Here is a 26856-nt window from a genome sequence, read left to right as displayed (position 1 = left end):
TTGTTCAACAACCTCTTTGTCCTCTCACTGACTCACTCGTTAGCTAACTCACTCGTTAGCTAACTCACTCGTTAGCTAACTCACTCGTTAGCTCCATTCCACTTGCACTAATATTCTTTCCCTTTCCATTAGTAAATCAATTCCTAACTCAATTTTCTTTGCAATTTTTTTCCCAAATGCAGCTACTAAAAATAATTCAACTTAAGTATTTTCCTTTGGCGGCAAATCCAATATTTTAAGGCTGAAACAAAGGGAGGGTATACAAACCTCCTGAGCAGAATGTACCTCTCAATCTGTATGGCCGGTGAGAAGAAACCAGATTTTTGTTAACGAGCAAAAGGTCTTATAAAGATTGAAGTTCTTCAACTCCACTAGTGTCCTGTCAGAAGCACACCAGAAATATACTGAATTATGGCTGTTTGAACCAGTTTCCTGGTAGTTTACTGAGTACTGGCCTCAGATGTAACACAGTACTGCAAAGAAGAAGAAATGTGAACAGGATATGTGTATCTTGCAAGAGAAAACTTACTTGAATGTGACTTGGTGTTCTGCCAGTACTACTGCTGGCGCTGCAAATGTCACATTTACTCTCTTCAGTGAAGAACAATGTAGGAGGGTTGACTCTTAAACCATTACCTAAAATTTGCTAATGAACCTCCAGCTATTCAAGCCATGCTTATGTATAAAATAGGAAATGGCACTGTAACTAAAGTAACATTCCCTTTTTGCTCTGTGTTCCAGTACAGCAGTTGTGTGCTGTTGTACCAGCAGTCTTCATATCCATTGTAATTTTCGCAGGGAGTTTCAAAGAGGCAGAAGCAGCAGTTGACCATTAATGCACAGAAATGAGTAGAGAGGAGGAGAAGAGATAGAGCAGCTGCCTCTTAAAGATGTGGTTACCAGATAAACTGGAATTTTAAACCTAATTTTTGCTGCTTCATACTGTGGCTTATCGCTGTAGAACAGTCTAATTGTATTTTAGATGGGGAAAAGAAGCAGAATTTGCTTACAAAATTCTGCATATGAAAATACTGCAAAAAATTATCTGAGTTCTTCAGTTTTCTTTTCTCCTTCATCCATCAAGATCTTGTAGAAAACTTTGAGGTCAGTCTTGTTTTCGATTTTAAATTTAGTTTTACTAAAGGCATATCTCTATAGTAGCTTTTTGTTTTACAAAACTAAAACTCCACATCTAAGGTATACACAAGGGATAAACGGATATAAAACCTGAAATTTTTGAGAATATACCTCCCCTGGTTTTGCCTAAACTAGAAGGACAAATGATTTGAATCTCTGTAGTCTTAGAGAAAAGGTTTAAAAAGGCATCAGAAGTTCATGTAGTCCATTTTGACGTTCTCAAATGTAGCTGATCCTGCTTTTATATCACTCACTATGTTTGGCCACTTTTTAAATTATTAGAAAGTTTCCGGTCTCTTCGTTTCACTATGCTTATTGCGAGAGGATTTCATTTGATATCTACCCTAATCTTCCTTGATGTAGGAGGAATTTACTGTCCGTAGCGAATGTAGAAAAACTAATTCCCTCCATCTCCATAATTACTTTTTAAAATACTTGGATATTCTCGGTCTAGTCCTTTCCATCAAAAAAAAAAAAAAAAACCCCAAAACCAAACAACCCAACCAAACCAACCCACACCACATTGTTTTTTTTTTTAACTAAGTAGTATTTTCTAGGTTGGTCGTCTTTGGGCTTTCTTGTCAGGTTTACATCCTTCTTCAACTGTGACACCCAGGAGGTACTACTTCAAACTGTGCCTTGTCAGCAATCAGTAAATCCAGTTGGTTTCTTCATGTGTCTTATGGGTAATATTCTTCTTTTGTATATCCCAGTTAGTCTTTTCCCTTCATCCAATTCAATAATATTCAGTACAGCTCTAACTCACCTTTCACAGTGTATTACTGCAGTGCGATATAATTTTTCTAACCAGGTATGCGTATGCCCTGTAATTTGTTTTTGTTCCAAATTTGTTCCAAATTTTCATCAACAAATTACCTAATTGAAAAGTCCCTCCTTTTTTTTTTATGTACTCCTTTTTTGAGCCGATATAAGTTAGGACAGTGTCATAGATCAAGTAATCTGAATATTTAAAGGTGACAAACTGGTGCAAATAGCATTTGGGGAGAAGCATGGATACGGAGATGGTACAACATTGCCTGTTTCTCTGACCATCACTCCCAGAGGTGCAGTATCAAGGGGACAAAGTGGTTCTTCAAATAGCTCATTGTAAAAATAAATGTACGAGTTTCGTATGATGAAGAAAAGGTTGCTTACAGTTCTGTTCCAAATATGCTAAGTAATTTAACTAAAGTTTAGAAATTGTTATGCTGTGCTTTTTTTATTTCTGCGATCATGCAGCAAAACTGTTTCCATATGCCTATGTATCGGTTCTTAGTGCTGCAGTAGACAATTAAAGTTACTTACAATTACTGAACTTTCTGGAAAGGAAGACCTGAATTCTGTAATATCCAAGTTTACCAATGTTACGTTAAACTCGATAGGTCCATTTCTAGATTGAAAGAAATACTCAGATGAACACGAAACATGAGGTTTTCATCTCCTCAATGTCATATGTATGTATTTTTATTCATAACATACATGTTAGCAACCAGTCATAAAATACTTCACGGGAATGCTTATCAAGTTTTATAAACCACCACTACTACTACTAATTCTTACTGTGAATCACCTTTTAATATGGCTCTTGAAAGCTAAAGTCGTAGTTGTTTCTCTTAATGCTGTGTTTTCCCGTGGTTAAGTTGAACTGCAGTTTGGCAATTCTTGGCAACCTTACTGAAGGAAAGATTAAGCTTTTGGCTTTTTCAGGAAAGGAAAAAAAAAAAAAAAAAAAGCATGTGCTCTTTCCAGCAGGTGCGTACTGAATACTGTCTGTGGGGGAAATAATAGAGCAGCAGTAAGACCATCCTGCTTTAAAAAAACCCGAAGGCAACAGAGCCGTCCCCTCCCCAGGCTGGGTGGGGTTTGCCAAGCTCCGCTTCTGCTGGGGCACGGCACGGCACGGCACGGCACGGCACGGCACGGCACGGCACGGCACGGCACGGCACGGCACGGCACGGCACGGCACGGCACGGCACGGGGCTGGCGGCGGGGCGGCGGGCCGGCGCAGGGCGCAGTGACAGCCCCGCACCAGCCTCCGCTCATTCGCGGCCGCCTCAGTGTCATTTTAAGTTGCTGCCGTTAGCCAATGGGGCTCCTCCCGCCCGCTGACATCACTAACTAGCCAGTTCCCTCCAGCTGCAGAGCGCTTCAGTTTCTGTCTTTTTTTAAACTAAAATGGAGGCTGGTTTCTTGCCTTAAGGAATACATTGCCTTGCCTGCTGGAGCCTAGATGTTGACATGTAACAGAGCTGGCAGCAGGATGGTGGTTGACGCAGCCAATTCCAATGGGCCCTTCCAGCCCGTGGCCCTTTTGCATATTAGAGGTGAGTTATTGTGCGTGTGCGAGTGAATCGCGACCCTCTGACGAGCTAATAAATGGCTATTGTGGTGCTCGGATGAGGGGAGCAGGAAGTCCTTTGTAGCCCAGTCCCTTTCGGTTTGTTACAGCCGCGATAAAACCGGGGGAGATCGAAACCCGTGTTCTGTTAAATGTCTTTTGGGAAGATTTAAGAATTCGTCGCGGCATTGCATACGTAGTTAAAAGCAGGTTTTACTGCTTTCTGCCGTAACTCTCCCATCCCCCTTTCAAGCTGTGCTGATGTCAAAGGATGTGAAGTCACTACCCCAGAAAGGTACTGAGTGGGGGGAGGGAAGAGCCAAGTTATCGCTATACAGTTTCTATAGAATAAGGGCAAACGTTTGGTGTGCTTCAAAGGCTTTTTTGTGTGAATCGTTCAGATAGAGCTCCTTTAAAACCCACTGCAGCTTGTAAAAGAATTGGGAGTGTTGTCGGGGAGGAAGGGGGGGGAAGAGATGTGACATTTATTATGAACATAATCCTTTATGTATTCAGAAAGCATTTCCTAGAAGAGATGTGGTTCAGCTTTAACAAGCAAGCTCTTATGTGCGTATCGCTTTGTGCAATTTTGAATGTTAAAGTTCTTCACAGAATATGTTCTTTTGGGTTTATAGAATTATTGCATTGCAAATCTACATTTTGTATCATTCATTGGGAAAATACATGTTGGTATGACACTTTTGCGTAATACTAAGTGTGTATCTCTCTTTCTGTATTTTTTTAGTTAGTAAAATTTTGCATTGCTGTGGGGGTTTTTGTGTATTTTTTTAGCTGGCTATTAACCAACCAAAGTTTTTTTTTTTTTAATGTCTTCCTTAAGGTGGTTTTTGGTTTAGAACTTTTTTGTGAAAGCAGAACATGTATTAGCTGGGATCAGCACACCTTGAACAATGGCAGTTTTATATGGAAGAAACACAGCTGATACCATTCTCAATTACCTTTTGCTTCTCAGCTTTCACTGGCGTAGGCTCGATGTTAGTATTGAAAAGAATATTTTTTTCATTAATATTCCATACACTAAAAAATTTTGCTTTGAAAGTTTAAAAAACCCCAACTGTTCAGAAGCCTCCTCCTTTTAAGCAGTAGCACTGGTCTTCGTGGATTAAGAAATCATGATTTCTCTTTACCTTTTAAAAGAGACATATCCTTCTCTGTCTGAAGTGGGACTGGATGTATTCTAGAAGACTCTAATTTTGGTCGGGGGTGGGGGAGAATGCGATAAAATTCCCTTGAGTTAGAATAGGGACTGTGCTTGTTGTCAAGGGAATATAAATGCAACTGCCTGACCTGTAGACAGGCCTTCGCTTTTCGCTCTGCACAAATCACCCTAATTCTCTGATAGATGCTGCCTTTTGGAAGGGGAGAAGCACCATCTTTTAAAGGTGCCAGTCAGGAAAACAAACCAAGGTTGCAATCAGAATGATGAAATGTTACCGTGATGACACTTAATCTTTTGTCTTGATACGATAACAAGGTTCTTGGCAGTGAATTTATTATCCCTGTTGTTGCTCCAATCAAATATGTAACTGTGGAAACAATGGATTTTAAGAAACTGTTCTGAAATGTACTTTCCTAAGACCTAAATTTTTGGTGCGCTGGATAATACAGTAATAAAGTAGAGGTTAAGGGGTTTTGTGGTTTGGGGTTTTTTTTTAAATTTAAAAACATAAGAGTGGACTTTCTCTTGTAAGCAATTAAGGAATAACTGGGAGATAGTTCTGCATTGTTCAGGTGGTAGGAAATTAGATGGATCTCTGGTATTATAGTCCACAGGAATTTCTTGACGCTGGGAGGGGAAAAGCATCTCTGCCACACATATATGTATACAGAAGTTGCTTTATTTTTTGGTCTGTACCTCACCTCACTAGCTGCTCTGATGCTACCAATACTGATCTGCCTCCAAAATGAAGCCTGTCAGAACAATACATACAAAAATAATAGGAGTAAAAATAAGCTGGTAACTCTGAAGCCTAATGACAAATATTTACTGTTTGTCTCAATCTGTGCTACTTTTACAGCTGTCCTTTTACAGCATCTGTTGCAGTATAGGATTAAATTTCTAGAAGTACTCTTCTTTGCAGCTGTAAGAGCTAAAACTTCAGTGTCAAAAGGCAGGGGGGCACAAACCCCTCAGTTGTTTCTAGTAGGTCTAGTTTGTTGTAATAGAGAAGATACTGTTTTATCACCAATTTGAGATTATGTATTTTATTTTACCCTTATATTGTAGCTACCATATTTGGCCTTAATCTTTTTTTTTTTAAAAATCTGTGAAGCTTTGTGAACTACACTATCAGGACTTCTTTGAAAATAAAAACTGCAGTCTTGCTTTGAAGTTAATTCTAACGCGCTTTCTGTACCTGGATCACATGGAGTATGTAATGCTTGCAGAATAAAAAGGAAATCTTTTGATCTGGCATGGGATGGAAGCTTGCTCCCATTCCTCCCGCCCTTCCTGAACTTCAGGCAGCTTTATTATCTGGGCTACTTAACAGCTTCGCCGAAACAACACAGTTGGAAAAACAGATGCAGGTGTTTTTTTAAAAATGATGTTGCGAGTCTTGTGAATAGGAAATAAGAGTGTCAGAATTTTATTGACTGCTGTCACTGGTATCTGCACCATCACCAATAAGGAAGAGCAGTAGCTATTTGTAGGATGGGAGGTGTCAGGGCTCCAAATACCCCGTCCTCTGCAGTTCATTTGGCTGCTAGTGCTCAAGGTCATCTTGGATATGGTGCAGCCATGTAATCTTGAGTCAGACTGCTGTGGAAAGAGCTGTGAGAAGTCTTGTCTCTTTCACTCAAGAGTTGTCTTTAAGCTCAGGCCCTTGGCCTTGGTCGCTGCCTCAGCTAAGTTGCAGCTATGTGGTTGACCAGGCATGTACCTCGCTGATCTGGATCCTGATGTGACTGCCTGGCTTGGTGTGCCTTGACTTGTCGACAGGACAAGAGGAAATGGCCTCAAATTGCGCCAGGGGAGGTTCAGGCTGGATATTAGGAAAAATCTCTTTACTGAGAGAGTGGTGAAGCATTGGAAGAGGCTGCCCAGGGAAGTGGTGGAGTCACCATCCCTGGAGGTGTTCAAGGAACATGTGTGGACAAGGCGTTGTGGGACATGGTTTAATGGGCATGGTGGTGTTGATGGCTGGACTTGATGATCTTACAGGTCTTTTCCAACCTTAGTGATTCTGTGACTGTGGACTTGTTCAGCAACCGCTGGACTGCTGGCTGATCCTGATCACTGTCAGTACACCTGCTCTTCTTTCCTCATTCAGGTACTGTGAGACTATGCCCTTTGTCACAACCATAGACTGTTGGCAGTTGTTCAAGACCAATGTGTAGAAATCGGGTCTGCAAAAGATGACTTTGGACCCGTTGTTGGAAAATACCAAACACCAAAAAAGCCTAAACCACACCGAACGCAAGTGGCATGGAGCCATTACTGTATGCTGTTTGCTTGTGCTGAAAGCACTGGTTCAGTGAGAGTGTTTGGCCTGCTGGGGTAGTGAGCCCTTGGTCATTCCACCTGCAACAGGCTTTCCAGGAGATCCGAGTTACACTACTGCTGCATTGATCTTTCTAGAGTACAAAGATAGTGCACAATGGTTGGCTGAGCTGCTTGTCACTGGTTATCTTGGTGAACTTACCTTGTACTGAAATGATCCAAAGCTTCCAAGAAAATTACAGTTTCAATTTGAGCAGCCATTATGGCTGTGGAGTAACTACTGTGGTTTGTCATCCTGGGTAGAGACTTGAGCTTGTAGTTGGCTGTGAAACAAATGGTGTAGCCAAAGCAACTGGTCATGGGATATCTGTATGGAGATCTCCTTTAGGATCTTTGTGCATAGACAAATGACTGGCTATGAAGATGACATTAGCACAGCACAGAGAAGAGGGTTATTAGGTATTATGAATTTAAGATTTTTACAGCAGGGAGGGAAGCAGAGCACTGAATGGTGTTTTCAAGATGCATCTTTCTTCTTATGGAGCCCTTCTGGCAGCTAAACCCCTAGGGTGATGGAAGTGCACTCAAGGCCCTCACAGGGGGATCCACATAGATGAGATGAGGCCTGGGGGAAGGAATCAGGACCTTTCGATTTCTATCTCAGCACTTCAAGCAAAGAAAGCAGCTGTAAAAGCAGCATGGATTAGGACAAACAGTAAACATTTGTCACTAGACTTCAGAATTACCAGTTCATATTTACTGTTGTGAGTTGTCTTGCTGAAAACTGTAGCTGTAGTACAGAATGCAGCTGCAGGTAGAAAATAATTGTAATTCATTCTTTGTAGGCAGATTATAAATGTTTATTCATTTGGGGGGGCACACATTTTTCATTAGGAATACAGCACAATGCTGTTAAGAAAAATTTCATAATACTGTTTTATCAGTAACACAAAAGTAGCCTAAATGCCAGTGTTTTTATGAACTCAAAACAGATATTTGAACAAAAAATAGGTAAAACTCTGCTCTGATCTGCAGGGGCAGAATTAGCAGAATATAAAGTTGCTTTAGTTGCTGACTGACTGGGATGGGTAATGTCTGTTCATGCTTTTCAAAAATTATTTTCAAGATGTTTTGCAAGACATACTGAAAGTTGTGTGGGAAGGAGGGCGAGAACACCCTGATACTGTGTCAACTCAAACTGATGCTTCCTGTTGGCCATAACTTGTTTCAAATATTTCATTGTCCATCCTTCTCCTCTGCCTTCCACAGCAGCAAATTTTTTTTGACAGTTTCAACTCTGACATTACTGAAGTTACTTCAGATTTTGTGAAAGATGCTTTGACTTTTTTCAAAGACGTAGGTGATGTTAACTTTGTCCATTCTTTCTATGTGCTCCTCATACGTGTTAAGCTTGAGTTAAAGGATCATGGAAGGTAGTTCATACTCCATCTTCACTTAGTGCTTTTCTACAGGCTATGGCTAAAAATGTCATTGGTAATGTTTTTGTGATGTAAATACCTGAGTATTTACATAGAAATTTGCATGCTTGTCAAAGCCTGGTGAAAGATCATTGTTCTGTTGGGTTAGGTACTGATATAGATAGCATCAAGCACCTGTCTGTGGAGTTTTCCCTGAGCTTGGGCCACCTTTGGTCTGGAGCTGAAAAGGTTACCTGATCATTATGAACTACTGACAGGTTCTTAAAGCAACCAAGTGCTATCTCGCTATTGCAAGGTGTGTTTCCACTGCCTTTATATTTTCATACTCAGCTGTGAAAGGTCAAGTCCCTTTTGACAATGTGTAAACATAGGAAACAATTTTAAGTGAGCTGCATATTGCATTTAAATGTGAAGTGTGCAATTCATTTCTTAAAGGAGAAAAGCTCAGCACTTTCATTTTAGAAAGAACCCAGCATGTATTTCTTTTTCTTGAAAAATAATTGACCTGAAGATACTTTTGTCTAACCATACTTGCTAAAAATCATGAAGGCTCTTACTTTGGAGGAATTGTTTCTGAGCTAAAAAAAAAAAAATAAAATCCATTTTGCAATTAAATGGGAAGCAGAGGCCAAAGCTCACACTTCAGAAGTAATACAAACCAAATTCAGCATGCAGAAGAGTAGCCATTAATCTCCTGATGTACAAAAGGAGGCTGAAAGAACTGGGTTTGTTTGGCTTGAGGAAGGGAAGGCTAAGGGGAAATCTTGTCTTCAACTAACGCATGGGAGGGTATAGAGGACAGAGCCAGGCTCTTCTCAGAGGTCCGCAGGGATTGAGTGAGAAGTAACTCAGGAGTTGCAACACAGGAGATTGCAATTGTATACAAGGAGAAAAAATATTCACTGTAAAAGTGGTTAAACACTGGAACAAGATTCCAAAAGGGGCTGTGAAATCTCTGCTTGGAGATACTTCAAACTTGACTGGACAATACCATGAGCAGCCAGGTTTATCTAGCTCACCCTGCTTTGAGTGGGGGATAAGGCTAGCAGAAATGAGATGGTCCCTTCTGGTGAAAATTATTCTATGATTCTGTCATTCTTTGTTGCCTGTGGGACCAAAAAATGACTGGCCTTACTGTCACTTAAAAATATTACAATACCAATTTTAATGTACTTTTTGAAATTGAAGGCGTAATCTTCTTAGTGTAAAGTACCTTTCTTTTTTTTTTTCTTCTTTTCCCTTTGGTTACTAAGGCAGACTTTTTAGTAAGTGTGGTGCCAGCATGCCTGTTAGTAGTACTTTTACCTCTGTGTTCACTCTCAATTTTTGGTGTCATGGTGTCTTAAATGATTCTTACCATGTTTCTGCAAACTGTTAAAGATGGGTGACTGGAACTGTGTGCAGTATTAAAAATATTAGCACACTAAAGGGATGCCTTATTCATTTCCTGATATTCTGTTAGCAGCTCAGCAGTAGTAAAAAAAATTGTAGCAGCTATGTGTTTTTTACAGAACATCCATAACTCTAAAAGTATCTTCTGAATAAGCTAGAACTTAGGAATGCACACAGTCAGCTATTTCACCCACATTTCTTTACATTTATCAGGTTTTGGAAAGATCTAATAGATTGAATTCATTTCCTCAGTATCGTGAGATTTTTTTTTTCTGTAGCTCTTTCTAACAAGCATTAAAGTGACAATGAATACTGCATTAACAAACTGTGTGACCTCACTATTCATCTTCTGTGGTGTTTATGAAAATGTTGAACAGTGTAATTTCTACCACAGATCCTTACAACATGTTTCTGGTAATCTTCCTGCACTACAAAAACATTATGTTAAAGGCCTAAAAATCCAGGGATAATTGTCACTTATGAACTTTCTAATACTTTCCAAGAACTTGATAAATTTCAAGCATAATTTCCTTTACATGTGCTCAGTTTGCCTTTTTTTGGGTATTAATGTTTTATTATAGTCTGAAACTGGCCTTCGCTGATTATGAAACATACCTGAAAATCTCAAAGTCACCTTTCATGCTACTGTTTTTTGCTGTTAGTGGATAGTGCAGTGGAAAATGACTGTTTTATTCCTTCTGTGTTTTCCATGTAATGATAATCTTCACCTTCACAGATCTTGCATTTTTCACATAAGTAGGTATTTTTAAGGATGATGAATTTAACTGGTCTGAGCATGTATGTTTGTTTAAATACTATTTTCCTTTAATCTTTCAACACATTGGCGTTTAGTAAACATTTAAGATACAGTGACTCTTTGTTGTGAGAAGTGAGTAAAATCTTCCTCAGAAGAAAGGTACATAGAGTAGACATCTTAACCATTTTCTTCAGAGATGCTTCCATCACAGTGATGAATCGTGCTAATTGTCTTTCAGTGAATTTAAATTTAAAAAGTACAGCTATTTGTAAAACTGCAGGTTTGTTCTTACTTTTGTGGAAACATTCCCGTGCAAAAGATCTTCAAAACTTTTTTCACCCCTGCTAATCTAATAAATGGGTTTTCCCATGGGCATCACACATCTGTCCTGCTTGTGGGTCATAGTTGTTGGTTTTGGATCAAATGGATAAACCTCAGATGAGATTTAAAGGACATAAAAATGCTTGTTCTTCCCTTTCTCCCATATGAGCCAATTATAATTTGATAATCTGAAGGGGTGAGAACCAGCTGTGTGTTTAGGCTGATACCTGTGCCTTCCTACCAAGCCACCCAGACTCCATTGATACTCAGCCTGACTCCTGGAGTTCATAGTCATCCATCTCAGCAAAAGTTTCTTACATCCTCATAGCAAGTTCTCAGCCAGTGCTGCTCTTTAACATTTCTTAACCAGTTGTACACCGAATTGTTAGCTCTGAAATCCATCCACTGTTCTTTTCTAAAAGTGTTGCTTCAAAAAGGAGAAAGAAGACCGTCTTCCTTGAGAAGAAGCAGCTGTTCTATTCTTAATGAAGCTAGGAATCTCGTATCTATAGGTTTGTGACACATTTACTTAAGAGTTTCAATTAGTATTAGATAATCATCTGAATTGTCCAAGGACTGATATTGGTACAAATGACTATCACTGTATTCCCCCTTGGGCAGTTTTGCTAGATTTTTTTCAAAGGACATCCAGACATAGCCATAGTGCTTTGCTAGACTTAGACTAACAGTTTTTGCTGGTGTATATTGAAGCAACTTGTGGGGAGTGTTTTTAATACTTGACCAAGAGCAGATTTAAAGGAGGTTGCTTAGTTATCACCGCTGCTGTGTTTAACATGGTGACATGCTTATTAACTTTTCACTTACTGTGCATCACTCTGTATCAGAGGATGTATTTTACCTTGTTACTGCTTTTACTCTGTGTTATCTGTCAGTCTGTCATTCCTCTTCACTTTGTTGGGTGGTTTTTACCATCGCATAGATCTTTTGCTTGTATGAAGAGTGTATGTGTAAGTTCTGCTGCTGGAAACAGTGAGGATGTTAAGTGTTCATGCTGCACTTAAAATCTCTAAGGCAGTAAAAAGTCTCTGGAGGGGACTTTTTGTTGAGCTGAAAATTCCGTGAAATTATAGGAAGGTAGTCAGCTGGAATTTTTAAGTTACATTTACTGACTCATGGTGTAATTTGTGTGGCCTTTCAAGGAAGCAAAACTATATCAGCATAAATGCATGTTTCCCTCAGTTTTTATTCATACATCAAAAATCTTCTGGTTTGTGATTGTTGCTGTGAAATACATCTTAAGATTAAAATTCAGTGTCATCTGTTTCTGAGGAAAATGTTTATTCCCATTTCTGTTCAAAGCTTTTAATTATTAATTTCAACTTCAGTAGAATCAGCTAGTTCTCTCCATATGCTATCAAATACTGTAGCTACTGAAATTGCATTGTAAACCACACGGATTTAAGTGAGCACCAGCAATATTTAATAGATACAGGAATATTTACATCATATGCAGACAAGATGCTCCTCTGGTGGTGGTGGCTTTTACATTCTAACCTTTATGCCTTTATGTACCAGTGAAAGTACAGTCTTGACAGCGTAACAGAGCCCGTGCTTGGCTTCTGCCTGCATGCTTGTGTCTCTGATGACAAAACTGAGTTAAATGATGCTCTGAGAGCATGATGTTTTAGAGCTAATCCACACCTCTCTTAATCAATTCCACGTACAGATCATGCAACACCATTTCTGCTATAATTTGCCAATTAAGATTTCTTTTTCAAATGCAGGTAAAATTAGGGGTGGTGTCTGGCTCTGGATTGTTATCAGTAGTGGAAGTGATGGTTTTATGTCAGTTTTCATAATTGCTCTTGTTACTGATAATGATACGAATTTTATGAAATAAATATTTTATTTATAAGTTACACAAAAATCATATGAAATGTAAAAGATGTAAAAATGAGGTAAAAAATTACTTATTTGGGACTTTTCTAGTTGTTTATAGCAGTCTACTAATTTGAAATACTTTTTCAGTTTGAGCAGTTTTATGGAAGGTTTTTAATTTGCATTTTTGGATTAAAGCTACAAGCTGTGTATCTACACACAGCCTCTAGAACCAAATTCTTGTATTGCTTTTGTATTTAAAGTGAAAGCGTAACAATGTCGGTGGTGTTTCAAAAGTGTCTCATGTTCATTTGGGCCATGTTGGAAAGAAGACTTGAACAAAATTGATCAAAGCCTGAAATCCCATAAATAGTTTAAGGAAAAAATGTGTTGTCTGCCCTTTGGGTGTAATAAGTTTTTCTTCCAAATATTTTCCAAACAAACTGTAACTAGCCTTAACACTGAATCTTTCTTCTAACCTATTCTAAGAATATTTTTGTATCATTTGCTCCTGTTACATCTAATCTCCTATATAAAGTATCTTAAAGTCCAGAAACTGTTGCACAGGTTTTTTTGGAGGACTAAGTTATTTGCATGCTGTAAAAACTTCTGTGGTGTTCTTGTCTCAGTAGGAAAATTAAGATCTTACTGACATTTGAATAAGAATAAATACATCCTCTCTAAAGTAAAATTTTGAGCATATACTTCACTGCGTAACTTTTCTCATTCCCTCTTATTGGAAACTCAGTACTCATTAATGTAGTTTAAGGAATAAAGAATGCTAAAGCTTATTTTAAATAAACTGCTTTTATTGCAGACCTAAATCTTTGGTTTAAAAATAGAATTGTAAATAATATTTTTGGGAAATGTGCTGGGAGTGAGATGTTTGTAAACATGTGCAGGTCTTCTGGACATGCAGTAGGGGGTCAGTCTTGGATTCATAGCTAATAAAGCCACACAACTTGTTTGTGCCCTGTAAACGTGCAGATTTGTTGGAGGCTCCAATTTAAATGTGTTACCTTATGAAATTCTATACTCTTTCCGCTGTGTGAGAGGGGTAGAAATTTCGTGCAGTTTATCAGCAGAATGTTAGTTTTTGTGGCAGCTAAGCAGTATACTCTGTGCCGGACACTTTTGCTAGTAGGTACAGTTTCTGTTCTTACTAGAATTCCTTTGTGAGACTGAAGACTATTTTGACAAGAGACTGAAGACATCTGTTTGAAGGAAATGTGTATGTTTTCAGAGAAATATGATATGAGAAAAATAGTGTTGAATTGTGCAGGAATTACTTTTGAGTTAAATGCAAAATTCTTAAGTACTTCATTCCAGACAAAATGTGCAGGTATATTACATCTTTACTTTTCTTAAAATATGATTGTGTTGAAAGTGCATATTCTAGTACATTTTGAAATGGTCATAATTGGCTTTCTGCTGTATTTCAGTCAAAACTTTCCTTGCCAAAACATGATTTTTATTTCCCAGCAGGGAACTGCTGGTAATTGCTGTTAGCATTTTATAGTCATTGTTGTTAGCATTTGACATGGCCAGCATTGGCTACTAAGCAAGTTATTGACCTAGCTTTAAGATTATTTTTTTCTTTTTCCTAAAACATTGTTGCTATTGTGCTTGACCATTTCTTTTACCTGTGTCACATCACATGAGGTGCCTAAATTTCACAGGCATGTGGGACTAAGGAAGTGTAGCTTATGCCAAAAATGAGGAAGACTATGCACTGAATGGGAAAATGGGCTTTTTCAGGGAATACACACAAAAAAAACCAAACAATACCCCCCCCCCCCCAACAAAAAACCCCACAGAGGGTGGGACTTACTGTCTATTAAAACTTATTAAGAAATTGCTGTCAGGAAACCCACAAAAAAGTCCTGGTGGTATTTGGTGATACTTTTGCATATCTTGTAATGACTGCTGGAAGTTTTAATGCTGTATGGTGATGTGGGATGATTTTAGTTGTCGATCAGCCATTCAGGACCTTAGTTTGCATCACAGCTAAGAGCTGCCTGCACTGTTAAAGCTCTTACTATGAATAGACTTTTCAAAAGACTTACCCTATTCCCCATCCTATTTCTAATTTTGAAAAGAATGGAGAATTCAGAAAGCTGATTTAGTGTTGTCATCAAGGAAAGGTTATGGAAGTGTTTGTTAATTTAAAAATAAATGTTAGCTTCAGACAAGCTGGAAAGTGCGTGCAGTTGTGCTTATAACTTAACCAGAGTTCTTGCATGGGGGCTGTGCATTTGGTTTAGGTTGCATTAGGGTGTGGAACACTTAAGTTTGACCATAGAAAACCACAGGGGGCTTTTCTTCATGCTTTCTAATCTATTATTTCTTTCTAAGCCAACACATGACCCAGCATTCTTCAATGAATTCTTGTGATATCTGTTAGTAATTACTCTAAATGTTATCATTAAATTCACCTATTTTGTCATTCAGAAGCATCCAATGGAAAGCAAGCAGTAAGCCCCAGGGTTTAGCATATGTACGGAGAGTGAGGAGAGGAAGAAGCAGGCTGCTACGCTCCCGGGAACTAACCAAGTTATTTTACATTTTGGCAGTTGATTGTTCCTTGAATTATATTTATTGTAGATGTGTGACATGTAACATTGATTGGCAAGTTACTCAGACTCGTGAGCGGTATCTGACTAGAATTATGGGATGGTGTTTGGGTGTGTTGCAGGAAACAGCACTTCTGCTTATAGCAGATGGTAAGGCTTGGTTAGCTGATTGGCATTTCAAATAAGTGTCCAAAGTGGCAGCGTTTATTTAGTGGTTCATGGGTTTCTTCAATTTACTTAATATAAATCTTCTTCTGAATTACACCATGCACTTCAATTATGTTCTATAATGTAACTCAAGTCTGGTCTCGCCACAGTAATGCTTCATTTTTTTTCAGAGAGATTGTTGTACATATTTAAAAACAATTTTGAAGTTTTCAAATGCAGTTGAAGATGTTGCATAATAAGTTTGTTTTTATGCCGTGAGAATGGATTCAAGTACACTGTAACGGCTAGGAAATTGAGGATTTTTCTCTTAGGTTTATAGTAAGTGCTTTGTGTTTAAAAGTGGGGTTTGCTATCATATTAACTGTATGATATGCCAAAAAGCCCTACTGAGAGTTCTTTATCTGCTTGGTTTCTCTCTTCCCTTGTTAAGACAGTTTTTTCTTCCATTATTTGATTATCCTCCCTGTTATTTTTCTCCCTAATTTTCAGGTGGAATTTTTATTTCATTAGTTCAAGCCCATTTTGGCTTGTTTCACTTGTCATTTCCTGTATAAGCATTCCTGTTTTCCTCCTTATGGAAATTGTCTTTTTAAGTATTTATACAGTTACCACTTTTATTCTTAATTTTCTATTTTTAACATTTTAATATATTATAAAAATCCATATTTCTCTTAAATATTATTACAAATATATTCTCCAAGGATTTTAAAAATTTCATATGGATTCTAAAAAAATAGTTGACTTGTGATAAAACTCTGTAAAGCAGGAACTTAGGTGCAGGGTGGTGTTGGTCCACTTCTGAAAAATCATTAGATAATTAGGTGGACGGATTATTCACTGTTGATCTACTTTTTATCATCATTAGACTTATGATGTACACCTGGAAAAGATGTTACTGGAAGTAATTTCAGTGCCTCAGGTTGTTTAGTATGTAAAAATTATGGCAAATAGTATAAAATAACAGCAGGCTTTTTTCTACTTCATTACCAGTCAGTCTTTAAAATCTCCCTTCTTAAATCTTTGACAGTTAAATGTCATTACTTAGTTTCTCTACCCTCAAAACCACAGTGTAATCTTCTAGTTAGGAGATAGCTGCCATCAGCAATAGCCTTGAGCACTGCAGCTGACCCCAACGACTGCAGCTTTCAGAGGGGATTAGGGTTGTGAAGCACCTGTTTTGAGCTTCACTCCAGGACTGACAAACACGTGCTTCTCATTCCTTTCAGTGTCTCTTAAGCTGTGGGATTTTTTGGGTGGTGGCTTTTTTTTTGTTGTTGCTGTTTAATTAGTCTGATAATGGTGTATTTGATTCTAACAGCCCTTAATTTTTTTTATTATATGGAAGAATATATTGCTTTAAAAGACTCATAATCCAATGAAAAGCCACTCATTTGAATGAAAATTTAGCCAAGAGATTTCTTTATGTAGAAACTGAAAATTTTAAATGTTGTATACCTTTCTACTTAATGAATTTCAACATCTTGCTCCTACCTCCCCCCCCTCCCCACTTCTGTATCATGATTAACACTAGTTTCATACACAGCTGTCACAGGTGAAAGAATAACTTCTTTATCTTAAGTGGAGTTATGGCTAGATCCAGACTGCAGATCAGCATAGAACCAGTATCAGTGCTGTTGCTTTATTGAAAACATAAAGCTTGAAGGTTCACTACTAACCAGAATTTGTTTGCTAGAAATAAAGCTGCTTTAAATAAAACCATTGGAGTACCTGAATGTCCAAAAACTTGAACTACTTGAAAATAAAGTAAAATGCAGCTTGCTTTTGAATGTTAGGTAGGAAATGTGTCACATATGTATGATTTTAAGCTTTGTTTTTAAACCTTATTTTCTGTCAATATTCAGGGAAGTAGTTCTCCTATTTTGGGTGCTAGTCTTTTTTGGGTGCATTACCGAATGTGAAACAGCAGCAGTTAGGAACAGTGCCATTTCTCCAAATGCAGGGAAATGAAAATTTCCAATTTGTAATTTCCAATTACAAATTTCTGTTATCTGAAGAACAGCCAAAAGGTATTTCTGGCAGCAGCTCAGTTCCTTGAAAGCAAAGGAGTGAACATAGCCAGTAATTACAGCAGGTTCTTGTTTCCCCGCTCTCCTGAATGCCTGGACTGCTACTCAGTGTTACGGTGCTGCATAAAGGCAGCTGGTGCAGACGAGCATCATGCTTTGGAAGTTTGTCCTCTGTACAAGCACTACTTGAGAGTGGGAGCTTCCCTTGTGCATCCACCTACCATTCTCAGCTTGCCTTCTAACTAGTCTTGAACAAAACAACTTTACTGTGGTAATAGCTGTTGGAATAGTAAGTGTTTTCTTGTAATCCTAAGCTCTAAGTACCTGTAAAATATTTTTAATTATTCATCAGGAGTTGTTTGGGAATCGTGGGCTTTGTTGTTGTGGATCAGGCTGAAAGTCCACCTAATCTTCAGTGTCCTGTTTCTGACAGGAAATGTATTAAGTGTTTCAAAGAAAAAAAAATATTGTTAACTACTTTGTAGGAATGTTTACAGGTAACTAGAGAAGGACCTTAAATTAACAGCTCAGTTCTTTTGGAGTAAGCCTGCATTCTTTTATGATATTTCGCATCACTTAAATGTGCATCCCTTTATCTTCATTAGTGAGATAGAGCGGAAGTTTGTTCCTCTTCTGTGCCACTTAAAATGTTTATATATCATGTTCTATTCAGCTTAATACAAGCACTCTGTTTTTGCATGAGTGTTCCTGTGGCTTTGATCACTGTGGTCGTTTTCCTTGATTTAAGCATTTCTTTTGGCAAAGAAATGCTTCTACAGGATCAATAATGTTCCAAATAAAACAATATACACAGTATGTTTTACGTATTTTCTAGTCCAATGTATGCATACAACGATCTCTTGCCTGCTTTGAGTTATCTGCAGTCAAACTCCCACTTCCAGGGTTGCTAGTTACAGTATAAAATGTATTGCATATTGTATGTAATTATAGTACTTTCTTGTATTCCCTGAGTTTATTTTTAAGTGCTGCTAGAGGTAGTAGCTTTAATTAAAGTTTTCCATGCATGAGTTGGAAGATTTCTTCCCCACGCCACCCCCTTACTTCCAATATCATGTATTAGGATAGCATACTGTTAATTGGGAGAGCGTCATCTCTAATTAGTGTTAATTATTGTCATCATGATTTCAGTAAAATCAGTGAAAACTGTAATGAGTCTGTCAAATAATAGAAATGCAATAAAAATTAAGTTTTGTAAGCCAGAAAAGTACTCCTTTCTTGGGATTAGGATAGTAATTTAACCATTTAAAAATCAGTTAAATATTTTAAATGGAATTTTGTTAGACAAGCTTTTGTAATCTTCTTTCTAGTTTTCTGTGATTGTCTTATGTTCTCTTTAACGGCTGGATCGCTAGTTCTGGAAAGAGTGCTAATTTTGGTAAATCTGTTTTGGCAGATTATGTCCTTTTTCCTATGCTTTGCAGTCCCTCTGCCTTCACGTTTGGCAATTTCCATTTCTCTTACTCAAGATACTGAATTCTGCTTATTCTTTGAAAAAATGCTGCCATGGTACTATCAACTGAAATGTCTAAGAAGACATTGCAAGATACTGGACTCCCCATGTTGAACTACAACTACATAGTGCAAATTACAAAGCTTCACTAAAACTTTAATGCTGCTAGCTTTTCCAATGGACATCAAATTTGAAATATGCTAATACTCACTTTTGACCAGCAGAAGGGACCATGTTATCAATATACTTGATAATATGTTCTGGGTAGCACCCTAGTTCACAGTTAAATGTTGTTTTTCCATATCATTAAAAACTCTAGCCTTCAGTAGGTTTGCAGACATGTTTCATGAGATGTATCGTCTACTTGCAAGCAGGAGTCACACACACAGACTTTTGCTCTACACCAGTGTCTTAAGGAAGCAGTTACTTTTAGCATGTGATTTTTAGTTAGTCTTTTTTTCTATGACCTTGTTTTTGCACATGCTCCTTCTCCTCTGTATGGTGGTCTGTGTATTCTTTGACTTAAACCTCTGTTTGTGTTTCTGTATGAAAAAATCTAGCTGCTCATTTAAAATCAGAGGAACGTTTTACTGATGTGTGTGTACATAGTCTAGTAGCTATGGGAATCTGACAGTTTTAAAGAAAAAAAAAAGCTACTTCTAATGAAAAGGGGAGCTGTCAGCCGAGCAAAACTGGTACCTCTACTGAGCCTTTATATATGAGCAAGAAAGTGCTCACAGAACTGAGGCTAATTTTATCTTCTGTATGTATTTTCTGCAAATTATTAACCATGTCTCTTGTTTTCGGCTTTCAAAATGATGTAACATAGTGAGTTTTACTGACCACAAATCGTGTTTTGTGGTAGGTAGAAATTGTATCAACTGTTCTTCCTGTCAGGACACAACCTAAAAACTTTAAACTTCTGGCTTTATTTCGGTTCCAGTCTGTACTAGAAAACAGCTGTATTATGTGATACCTCTCGGTCACCTACTTACCCTGCCTTGCCTTTTGTCCTGCATTCAGCAACTACTAAATTACGCCGCTGTCATAGAAAAATGGGCTTATGTGAAAAAGATAGGGGATGGATCAATCATCAATGCCCAGTGGTGCCACAATTACAATACAAAACTAAAATTGTAATTTTTATATTTGAAGGAACATAAAATATATTATCCAGAGAACATTAAGTTCTCTACAGTCCTACAATGCAGAAATATTCATGTATCATGCAATATTGAACATCTATTCCAGCACTTAAAAACTGAACTTCAGTATTTTCTGATTTATTTTTATTTTTTCTATTTCTAATTTTCTTCAACCAGGCAAACTTGTTTTATTATGAAGACAGGAAAAATCTTGACTTGTTAGGATATAACTATGTTTTAGTTCCTTAGCTATGCTGTAACTTAAAAAAAGGTGGTTTCTCAGGATGCTATAGTCTGTCCTGGGTGCAGAATGATGCCACATCCTGTCTGAGAAGCAAGCAGGGACAGAGGGAGGACAGTTACCAGCATGAACAGTTCATTTGCAGTGAGCTCATTTACCTTTAACTCGCTGTAAGAATGGCTGAAGACATACCTGAAGCTTCCAAGGAATCGGTTTTCATACCAAGTCAACTATTTAAATTTTAGCTTTTACAACCAATGAGGCTGCACCTCAAAATGCTGTGTTCAATTTTGGGCCCCTCACTACAAGAAGGACATTGAGGTGCTGGAGCGTGTCCAGAGAAGGGTGACGAAGCTGGTGAGGGGTCTGGAGCACAAGTCTTGTGAGGAGCGGCTGAGGGAACTGGGGTTGCTCAGTCTGGAGAAGAGGAGGCTGAGGGGAGACCTTATCGCTCTCTACAATTACCTGAAAGGGAGTTGCAGAGAGGTGGGTGTTGGTCTCTTCTCCTAAATGACTAGCGACAGGACTAGAGGAAATGGCCTCAAGTTGCGCCAGGGGAGGTTCAGGCTGGATATTAGGAAAAATTTCTTCACTGAGAGAGTGGTGAAGCATTGGAAGAGGCTGCCCAGGGAGGTGGTGGAGTCACCGTCAGTGGAAGTGTTCAAGGAACGTGTGGACGTGGCATTGTGGGACATGGTTTAGTGGGCATGGTGGTGTTTTTTGGTTGATGGTTGGACTTGATGATCTTACAGGTCTTTTCCAACCTTAGTGATTCTGTGAAACTCTGAAAAACCTAAACAACACAAAAAAGCTGATCCCTCAGGCCCAGAGGCTTACCTTGCTGTCATAGTACTTGCCTTCTTTTGGTATTTTTTTCTAGTGTATTTTTCTATCTCACAAAAAGGACAGTAGGGTAAATAATGCAGATTTAGGCATAAAATATGCCATTACAATATTTGTTTGCGTAAATCTGTGTCAGGAATAGCTGGACATCCAATCCAAATGTAAGACTGAAATTCTTTGTGATTCTGAAAAACTATGCTCCTGTTCCAGTAGAAGACCAGAAACAGTACTCATTTAAAGTATGGTTACTGATAGAGATAAGTGTTTGGATTGAATAAACAGTCTTAAGATTATACTAGTGCTACTGTTCAGAAACAAATTCTGTGAAAATGATGTAAATAGTGGCTAGCAAATGGATGGGGGGGGTTGTGTATGGTTTTTTGTTTTGATTTGGGGGGGTGTTTGGGGGGGGGTTGGGTTTTTTTGGTGGGGAGGTGGGTGGGTGTGTAGGGTTGTTTTGTTTTTTAATAAAACATTGCTAAGTGAATAGCTCCAAATGTCATTTTTGGAATAATTGTAAGGAGCAGCTTCTGAATAACCATGACCTTCCCGTGGTCATTGGGGAATGGAGCACCAGAGTTGCTTAACTGTGGAAACTTTTACCTAATGGCACTGTCTTCAAATATGTCAATTAACTTCAGCAATTGGAAGTCAGGGGTTATTGCTTAGTTGAAGTGGAAGGTGATGTAGAAGTCACCATGCAGTTTACTGAAAGAACATGGCTATATAGTCCCTGGCATGTGGCTGAGCATAAGTGGCTTCTCAGGATGTCTCGGAGTTGCTCTGCCAGTGTGCATATGTTCTCTGCACAAAAATTACAGTCTACTCGGGTCAACTTCTTAGCCAGCTTCTATTTTCTGTCATACTGAAATCAACCTTTCAAACCTTGAAAGTAGGGATGATCTTGATTTGATGGCAAGTACTCCAGACAAGTACCACAAGAGATTTGAGGTCTGGACACTTGAAAGGACTCCTAAAGGGGGCAGGAGGGGGAACACAAACAAACAAAGCACAGTTCATTAGAAATACGTAAGGTTCTCAGTCTGTATAAGGAACATCTCTCTCTGCTAGAATAACAAGGATGACTGAGGTAGTTAAAATAGTCAAGCCACTTAAAAATGGTGAGGGAGGTGGCTTGCCTTGTGAGGGTGTTTTTTGACCCTTTTAGTTGTCAGTCTTTAACTTCCAAGGTTAGTAGTAATTACAGCTTTAATACTTCCTTTCCTTTCAGGTTAGTGTACTGTAAATCACTGTAATTATATGTCCATTACTTGCCTGATTATAGTCTCTATTTAGGCTTTGGATTTTGTGGAGTTACACATTCATAGCACAGTATCTCTAAGTGAAATTGTGTTTTTACACTTCAGGTTGAACCACTTTCCATTTTACAGTTAATTGGGAAAAGGTAACCACTCCAACCACTTGGTCCATCCAAGACTTTTTACATTCAGGTCATAAATTCGGGTGGCTTTCAGTGTGCAGACTACTCAAATACTCTTTTTCCAGGAGAAATTATTCATTGCTATAGTTTTTAATCCAAATGGACAAAAGCGTGTGTATTCAGATACAAAATTTGTATGGCTTAAAGTACCCTCAACTTGTTCACAATGCTTGACAGGAATTTTGGTTTATTTGCCACAAAGCTGTTGCTCTGTTTAGGGACACCTGTCATTTAGCATCTTCTTTCTAGTGCTTGAAGTCTTCACTATCCCAGGTGTCTTGGTGACACTGGTCTGTAACTGGTTATGGTTTCTTTCATGTATGCTACATTTTATTCTGTATGTTCTTCAGGGCTATTAGTTTACTGTTTGGTGTTTTTTTTTTCCCCCCTAGAATTAATCTTCAGAGCAATTCAGTATACATACCTTTTAAAACAGCTGGCAATTTTTGTTTTTTAACTAAATACGTCCTCCAGGTTTATTATAACAAAAGTACTTTTGAAAGTAACTTCTCTTGGGGAGGGAGGAACTACTCCAGCTTTTGTTATCTTAAGGAGAAGTTTGTCAGGCACTTAGAGCAACTCATTGTATTTAACTAATCGACTGAACTGTAAGTATCTGTCAAGACATTCAGTTTATTAGATTGTACTTGGATGTGTTAGGTTGTGTGTGCTTGTATTCAGTAGTACCACTTGAAATGCTTTGCTTGATGGTAGCTCTTGCTGCCGTTGTTTAAGAAAATTTTAGCATTTTGTGATACTCTTAAGGAAAAAGTCATCAACTGGAAGAAGTGGGAGTAAACTGTAGAAATATTTACGGAGGCAATCTAGTTGTTTTCTGTTTTTTAACATGCTATTAATGTCTTAGCAGTTCATATCTAACAAAAACCTCATTATGCAGAAACATAAAATGTGTTATGGTGTTAATTTACGCAGGCTTTCTATGGTGTGTTTGCATTTCTTGTCTTAAGCTTAGTGCTGTAGTTATATGGCCATTTTAATTGGACATGAATTATTGCTCCTGTCAGAATATGGTACTGCTTTCTTTATCTCTGGCCATACTTTAGTATTTCCTAAGTATTGAAAGTTAAGGTGCTGATCCTCAAAGTTTTTGCTGTGTATAATATGTAATTTCACATGCATTAGTCATCTTAACTGCTTATGGGATTACTTAAGCAAGAAATAAAGCACATGCAGAATTTTGTGGCATCGAGGCTAAAGCTCTGTAGAATTTAAAAAGCCATAACTTCTGTTCTATAACTGTTGAAATGTTAGCTATAGGAGGTATTTTAATTTGTCAACATATGCATGTTTATAAACAGCAGTCTAGTGTTAGTTCTTTCTTAACAGTAACCTGAACTTAAACTTCAACATCTATATTTGGACTTGGTGATTTAGGCTTACTTTAGTTTCAAATTATAATTGGTGGTTTTATGCCGATGTGAGTATATTCTTAGTTTTTTGCAGGTTCATTATTTTGGAAAATACTGATGGCAAAAGTAGTGCTGGCTTACTTGCTTATCAATTCTGTGTATGAAGTTTGAACTGTGCAATCTACTTTCACTTCACATGCAAGCACTATATAATGAATTATGGAGGATCAGCAGGGAGGACTAAGGGGTAAAGCACAGGAAGTGAAAATTGGGAGGTAAAAACTTCCTAAATTTTTTTTATAACCTAGGTATCCTTGTCAAACAATAAAAACATCACTGCACAAAACTGTATAATGCAAGGCAACCTTTGTCTCAAAAGGTTAAGTGTCTGTATAGCATTGATACAGGCAATGAATTAAAGTGTTACCAAAACAGTACAAATATTCTCCTTTTTTTCTTCTATTTGTTATTGAGGATGAGGGAGTCTGGTCTCAGAATATCTGAAGTCTTGTGAAATATTTTAATAGGTATCACAGAAGTCAAAATAGTTTCTTATCAGTGGCATCTGAGTGATGGTTAAACAATGAGTAAATGAGGTATTTACTCAATTTGTTTTAAACTTTACTGTTAATTTTTTTAATATCTTATATTCATCTTGGTGATTAAGTATGGTCTTTTCTAGAAGGCCAGTGTTGTTTAATTTTGCAGTGCTGGCTGCAGTTAACCGGACAGACTGCTGCAAGTGCTTAAATAGATTGATAATGCGAGTCTAACTCTTGTACATGTGAAACAAACATTCAAAATAGTGTTACAAACTGACCAAATACTTGAAGATCCTAAGTGTGTTGTTCCAGTTTCTTTAAATATTTCTTGTGTTAATGAAGTTTTAAAAAAATCTTGCATAGCTGTTCTGTGCCTAGATGTGGTTACTGCAGCGTGTTGTGTTGTAGGAGGCACGTGATACAAAAATGGACTTAGTGAGGTGGCAGCTCCCAGGTTTAAAAAGTGGCTCTGGCTTAAATCTGATGCTGAAACTGAAGATCTACCCATTTATCTCTGATATTAAAAACAGTATTTCTGCAATTGTGGCATAATATTCCTTACACAGGGGAATTCGGAGAATTCCTTGAGGCGTTTTTTCAAGTATGTATTTTTTTTCCATGCAGTATCTATTCTGGCAAAGGCAAGTATGCATCACTGTTGCAATTTTGTTAAATCATCCTGTCATGTACAGTGTATTGTAGTGGGGTTCATACTCTGGACCATTATATTCCTGAAAGTTGTTTGAAGATTCAGAAAGCTTGCTTGTAGTCTTAAACACTGCTATGCTTCTGTCTTGGGAAGTAAAAATGGAGAGGAGAGTGAAGTCCACTATAACATAATTTATAAGCAATTATTTTCACTTTTCAGATGTTCCTCCTGCTGATCAAGAAAAGCTTTTTATCCAGAAGTTACGACAATGTTGTGTACTTTTTGACTTCGTTTCTGATCCACTAAGTGACCTAAAGTGGAAGGAAGTAAAACGAGCAGCTTTAAGTGAAATGGTAGAATATATCACACACAATCGCAATGTGATTACAGAACCTATTTACCCTGAAGTAGTACATATGGTAAGTGATTTAACATTGAGAACTGTTTTGATTTGTTTTTTTTAATTCACAGTTGCTTCTTCAGCTGTACCAATTTATCTTAAGAAATCTTACTGAAATCTTCAAAAAAGATCAACTATGTTTGCACATCTGAAAATGGTAATATAACAGTGCTTTTAAATCCCATTACCAGTGTTTATTCCTCTTCTTTGTAAGATAGAAACTAGACACATATGAAGCAGAAGTAAATTACGGTCAAAAAATGGTAAAAATGTAATTGGTATTTAAAAAAAAAGGGGGTTGCTTTTTTCCCCACAAATCTTTTTTGGCATAGGTGTGTTTAAAACTAGGGAGGAAAGTTAAATACACCTAACTGTTGAAAAAAAAAAAAACATGTAGATTGCAAAACTGGTAATTTGGTAGTTTAGAAGATTAGAATTAAGATCACCTGTGCAAGCTTGAAACTTAATCTTATGTAATCCCATTCAGTACCAGTGATTGATTTTATTCTGTATTCTGAGGTGAGAATGAGAGTCAGACTTTATTTAATACACTGAGTGGCAGATGGGGGTTCTGCTGGATCAAGCTATGTGAACGGTTCACACCTGCATTGTTTCTCCCTGCTCACTGTCCAAGTCCTAGCCAGCTAGACCTGGTTTATTTTTCTCTCATGCCTAAGTCCACTCCAGATAAGGAGGCCGTGAAACTACAAGAGGGTCTTTCAGCTCTCATTGTGGTGACTAGACACCAGTTGCCTGAAGTAGCAGTTGGGTTGAGGTCTGTAGCTGTGTGACATGATGGCTTTTCCCGAGACTTTATAGCTGGGGTTGAATTTTCAGGGGGATGAGAAAACAGTGCATCTCTAACATAAATATGAACTCAGTCAAATTTTGAGGTCCTCCTACAAATCAGAGACTTTGAAGCTTCTTCAAAGATTCTAAGGATTTATAGTATGAAAGATGTTGCTTATTCTGAAGATTGCTTGTTATCTAAATCAGCCATAAGTGTTTACTGATACAGAAGTTACTTTCATGAGAACTTCAGAGTATATGAGGATTATGTATAACTCTAGATGTCAAACATATACACAAAGCATTGAGGATGGTTAATGAGGAGATGTGGGATCATGGCTTTTCCCATGTCTTGATAGCTTATTTATATCTCTGGTTTTTGCTGATTGATTGCTTGTTTTGGAATACTTTTGGACGCTGATGAAAGGGGAGTTATGAAGGAGAATAAGCTTGCTGAGACTTCATTTAGGTAAAACGGAGTTCGTGATGAGTTCTTCAATATCTATGTCAG

General features: G+C 37.8%; 1 protein-coding gene across 3 annotated transcripts in view; it reads left to right on the top strand.

Annotated features, from left to right (window-relative positions):
- PPP2R5C (protein phosphatase 2 regulatory subunit B'gamma) overlaps positions 1-26856 on the top strand; it is an 84354-nt gene that overhangs the window by 27173 nt on the left and 30325 nt on the right. For 2 of the 3 annotated variants that reach the window (XM_059819228.1, XM_059819227.1), the window contains exons 1-2: positions 3295-3461; positions 25376-25575. In XM_059819228.1, coding sequence (XP_059675211.1) covers positions 3368-3461; positions 25376-25575 — 294 coding nt within the window. In that variant the 5' untranslated portion in view covers positions 3295-3367. Of the gene's footprint in view, positions 1-3294; positions 3462-25375; positions 25576-26856 lie in introns of those variants that run through there. The other variant, XM_059819226.1, reaches the window with a different exon arrangement.

This window comes from Gavia stellata, chromosome 7 (assembly GCF_030936135.1).
Source record: "Gavia stellata isolate bGavSte3 chromosome 7, bGavSte3.hap2, whole genome shotgun sequence".
Taxonomy (NCBI): domain Eukaryota; kingdom Metazoa; phylum Chordata; class Aves; order Gaviiformes; family Gaviidae; genus Gavia; species Gavia stellata.
The sequence above is the reverse complement of the archived record's forward strand: the minus strand, read 5'-3'. Positions and strand labels throughout refer to the sequence as shown.